Raw genomic sequence first — 4,392 nt, forward strand, 5'->3', positions numbered from 1 at the left:
GTTCAGGATCAAAAGCCAGGAGTGTTCGGGAACAGACCAGACTGTGTTGGAATCCTCTGTGATCGGACTACAGGACATGTTGGGTGTGTTCGTGCTGGTGTATGGGGGCATGGCGTTGGCTCTCATCGTGCTGATTGGTGAATTCATCTACACATGCGCTCAAGATGCAAAGAAACCGGATACCGATGTGAGAGGATAGGAGTTATAATACAGTGTTTTTTCGTCATGAATATTTCAATTTCTTTACCCTTAGATTGTACATGGAATTTGAAACTTAGTGTTCTGATTATGACATGCCGTCATATCATTGTAAAGTTTAGGGATTCCTTGTCGTGGACATCATCGGACGGTATTCTTAATATATAAGTGCTGGACATCTAATCATGGATAACCAAAGTCTATTTTCCATCTTTGTTTCAGCCAAAGACACTCGTGGAAGCAGTCAAGACACGCCTGAAGAGTATGTTATCTTGTAGGAAGAGAAGCAGCGACAATAATCAAATCTAGATCGTTATCATCAACCAATAGCTTTGGTCTCTGACCATGACCAAGTATGAGCTCAAATGATGATAAGAGTCTTATCCTTTTAAAGATGTTTGTCTTGCAAAGTCGTGCCTCTTAGATATATATGGGATTGTGTTAAGTGATAAATTTACACAGTAGGAATGATTGTGTGAATAGCATGTATGCCTGTCGCCTGATCATTCATGGCCTATTTATTCCACAAACACTTACTCTATTGCTGGCTATGACATTCCAAAAAGTACAACCTATCTAAAATATTCACTCATGAGCGAGTGAAACATTCAATAGGGGGTAGCTCTATATGAAGTGCAAGACATTCTTAGCATTTTGTACAAGCAAAGTTAGTAGTTTAGCATCTAGAGCTGAGCTGGGGATATTTCCTTTAGACTTAGATATATCTTTTTGTGCGTGTTATTCGTTACTGGCTGCGCTTATTACAAATCCATCCTCATTGACATCCATTACAAGCTGATGTCTTTTTGTCTCAACATAAGCTTTTTCGTCTCAACATAAGCCTATTTCAAAGAGTCTTAGAACAGAAGAACTTTGTTACAGCGAGTTAAGAAAATTTTAGCTTTTAGTAGTTATTCCTATTCATGTAGTGAAAAGGCCCCCTTTCCACTTGACGGCGCTCTCACCGCGCTCTCGCTGCGATGGAAAATTGGCCAGAGCGCCGTGAGAGCGCCGCGACGCCAGAAAAACGTGGAATCTCTCCGGCGACCCCAGCGCGCTCTCACCGCGACAAAAACTCAAATGTCAAACAAAGGTTTGAAAGATTATTCAACGAATTTCAGAGGTAGAGAACGAATCTTTTGGCGTATAGTGTATTTTGGTATCTTAAAAGTCATCCTTTACGTCTTACATAACATTCAAAGTATAAAATCAAGGCTATAAACAAATCCCATTTTGGTCACTTTACAGTCACTCAGCCTGAAATATACACGTTTGTTTTGCTGTTAAATCTGTCATGTAGCTTGTTCACCATAAATTTCTGTATCATGCTACGTTATTAGTGTAAATCATACAACACTGAAACACTTCGATTTATTGAAAATAGGACTTCAATAATCTAAATGTACAGATGAAGAACAAGAAAACTGATGTCATCATGTTGAAGAAAAATAAGTTGAGAAATTATAAACCTTTGTTTCTTTAAACCTTGGTTATTCCTTCTCAGTTTGTTTAATTGTAAATCATTGGTACATTTTAAATATTTCTCCGGCTTCTGTCTGTTTCAAATATACTTCTTCACAAACTGCAGTTAAGAGCGCAGAGAGGGCGCCGTGAGAGCGCCGTCCTAGCTAAATTGGTATCATAAACCACTGTTGAGACCGATTGCGCTCGCCGCGCTCGCTGTGCGCTCGCCGCGCTCGCTGTGCGCTCTCTTGGCGCTCACGGCGCTCGCTGCGCGCTCCCTTGGCGCTCTCTCTGCGCTCATCGTTGGACCGCCGTTCACGGCGCTCTCACGGCGACTGTTTTGAGCAGGTTCAAAACAGTCGCAGAGGTGACGGCGACCATGGCGACCATGGCGCTCCCACCGCACGCTCTGCGCGTTCCCATGGCGACCTTGACGATCCCACCGCGCTCTTCCCAATTTGAGGTCACAGAGGGAGCGCCGTGAGAGCGCCGTCCTAGTGGAAAGGGGGTATAAGCAGACCTACGAGGGGTGATCAATATGTTCTCGGCCTAACCCAGAAATAATAAGCACAACTCAAATTTTGAGGCACAACTTTATAGTATGAAGTCTTTTATCAATATCCTCCAAATTACAAATCATTGGAGTCATTACTTTCCAGGCATTCGTTTTATGCAAATTAGAAGGTAAGTGGCGAGAAAAAAGTGGTGTGAATTATCAATTCAAAACAGATCATTTACTAATAGCATAACAAAACTAAGGATTGGAGCACATGCTTTGGAATTGAAAAGGGTCGTCACAAAAATATACCAGCTGAAAAGAGAATGTGTCCCATCTGCAAAGACAGTGTTGAAGACGAATATCATTTCCTGGATGATATGCCCTTATTACAATGAAGAAAGGAAAAAGTTATTGACAATGTATAATAACGGAACAACATTACCTAAAACAAGCAGAGAAATATTCGATGTACTTCTATCATGTCCTGACTCCATATCTGTCCACCTAGGTCAATTTATTTATAATGCCATGCAAAAGAGAAGTAGTGCTGTAACAATGTGAAATACACTATGCCGCCATATTTTCTATCTTGCTAGACTAGTATACTGATGTAAGTAGTTTGTAGTTGTTAGTTATACGTAATTTGCCATACATTGTACCTGTTGCAATCGTTGTGCAATAAAGTTGACTTTGACTTTGACTTTGACTTTAAACTCATCGAACTGTCAACTATGATGAATTGGTAATCAGTCACAGTAGCGGTCTGTCAGTGTCAATAAATACACAACTGTTGTTCGGGTTCATCTCGGCAATAACACGGTCTTTGTGTCTTTTGGGCGGTGGCGACTGATAGAGTCGATTCCATATTACCGGAGAGGGTGTTTCTTGCCTTTTGTTCTAACAATTTGGAAATCTTTGTAACAATCTAACTGTGATAAGTAACTGTTTAGAACTATTTACAACATCTATGTGACGTTCTAAATGTTTCTATAGTATTCAAACATGTTAGAAACATTTCTAACATCAAATACATTATTTCTGTTAGTTTCTAAACTGTTCCAACATAGATGCATCATTTGTGATCACATGTTCGAACATGGAAACAATATGATGAAACTGGGTCAGTGGGCTGGGAAGAGGGCAATTCACACATCCCTGCCAAGTGCAGGAAATTATGTCTGTCTGCCACCTTCTCACAAAAGACTCACCAGTGTATACTAAAGAAAATCTAAAAATACATGAGCCAAACAAAGGACCAAGCTTAGCAGCTTTGTTTATGGGGTCAATAAAAGTTTTTATGGAGGGAAAAAATGACACAAAATGTTGGAACATGTTGGAACAATAACAAAAACACATAGATGTTTGAAAATTGTTCTAAATAAAGAGATAATGATATCATTACTTTCCCAAATGTTCCAGAAATATAAAAAGGTTCAAACATGTTTAAACTTTCATTTTGAAATGTTTGAACAATTTCGAACTTAAGTGACTGAAATGTTCTTTTACTCAAAATAGTTCAAACTTATTACAAATATTATTTCAAAACCATCTCGGTGACTTGGAATTGACTCTAGAGTGCAGATAGAGTGTTCCTTTGTATATGCTGGGTGTGGTTGTCTCAGTTATTGTGTGGGTCTGTACCTGATCATCTGACGTGTACAGACGGCTTCGCCATACGAATACCAGTACATATTGTTTGTATTCCTGGAGCTACTCGTACTGCAGTTCTATCAACTCACTGTTGCAGTTGGTATGTTTCCCCTGTTTTATCATTTTTCCACAAAGTTTGACTTTTCAATTGCAGGCTCAGTGGGACATCCGATGGGTAAATGGATATGATGGAGAAGGAATGGGTTTCCCGCCGGCTGACGTCTACATATATGTGACCTTACAGTGTTTCCAGTCTCTTTCAGATATACCGACAATGAACTTCAGGGCTTTAGGTAGGTTGAGTATTTTGTTGTCTACACCTGGAGGGGGGGAGGGGGTTTTCAGTGTAAATTGAGATGGTTTCAGAGTTTGCACAGTTCACACCAGAAATATGAATAATGATGCAAAAATGCAATTAATCAGTCGCACATGTCACATAAATTGAGATGGTTTCAGAGTTTGCACAGTTCACACCAGAAATATGAATAATGATGCAAAAATGCAATTAATCAGTCGCACATGTCATTTACATGCAAAATGGCCCTTTATACCCCTGTCACATTTGGCGAAAATCGATTGGA

The 4,392-nt window shown here is 39.8% G+C and overlaps 1 protein-coding gene across 1 annotated transcript in view; it reads left to right on the top strand.

Moving 5' to 3' along the window:
- Positions 1-199, top strand: part of LOC118422146 (glutamate receptor 1-like) — a 2,675-nt gene extending 2,476 nt beyond the window's left edge. The window contains exon 7 of the mRNA XM_035829662.1: positions 74-199. Within this exon, the coding sequence (XP_035685555.1) occupies positions 74-199 (126 nt within the window). The remainder of the gene's footprint in view (positions 1-73) is intronic.
- The last annotated feature ends 4,193 nt before the right edge of the window (positions 200-4,392 follow it).

The sequence above is a fragment of the Branchiostoma floridae genome, chromosome 9 (genome assembly GCF_000003815.2).
Source record: "Branchiostoma floridae strain S238N-H82 chromosome 9, Bfl_VNyyK, whole genome shotgun sequence".
NCBI lineage: Eukaryota > Metazoa > Chordata > Leptocardii > Amphioxiformes > Branchiostomatidae > Branchiostoma > Branchiostoma floridae.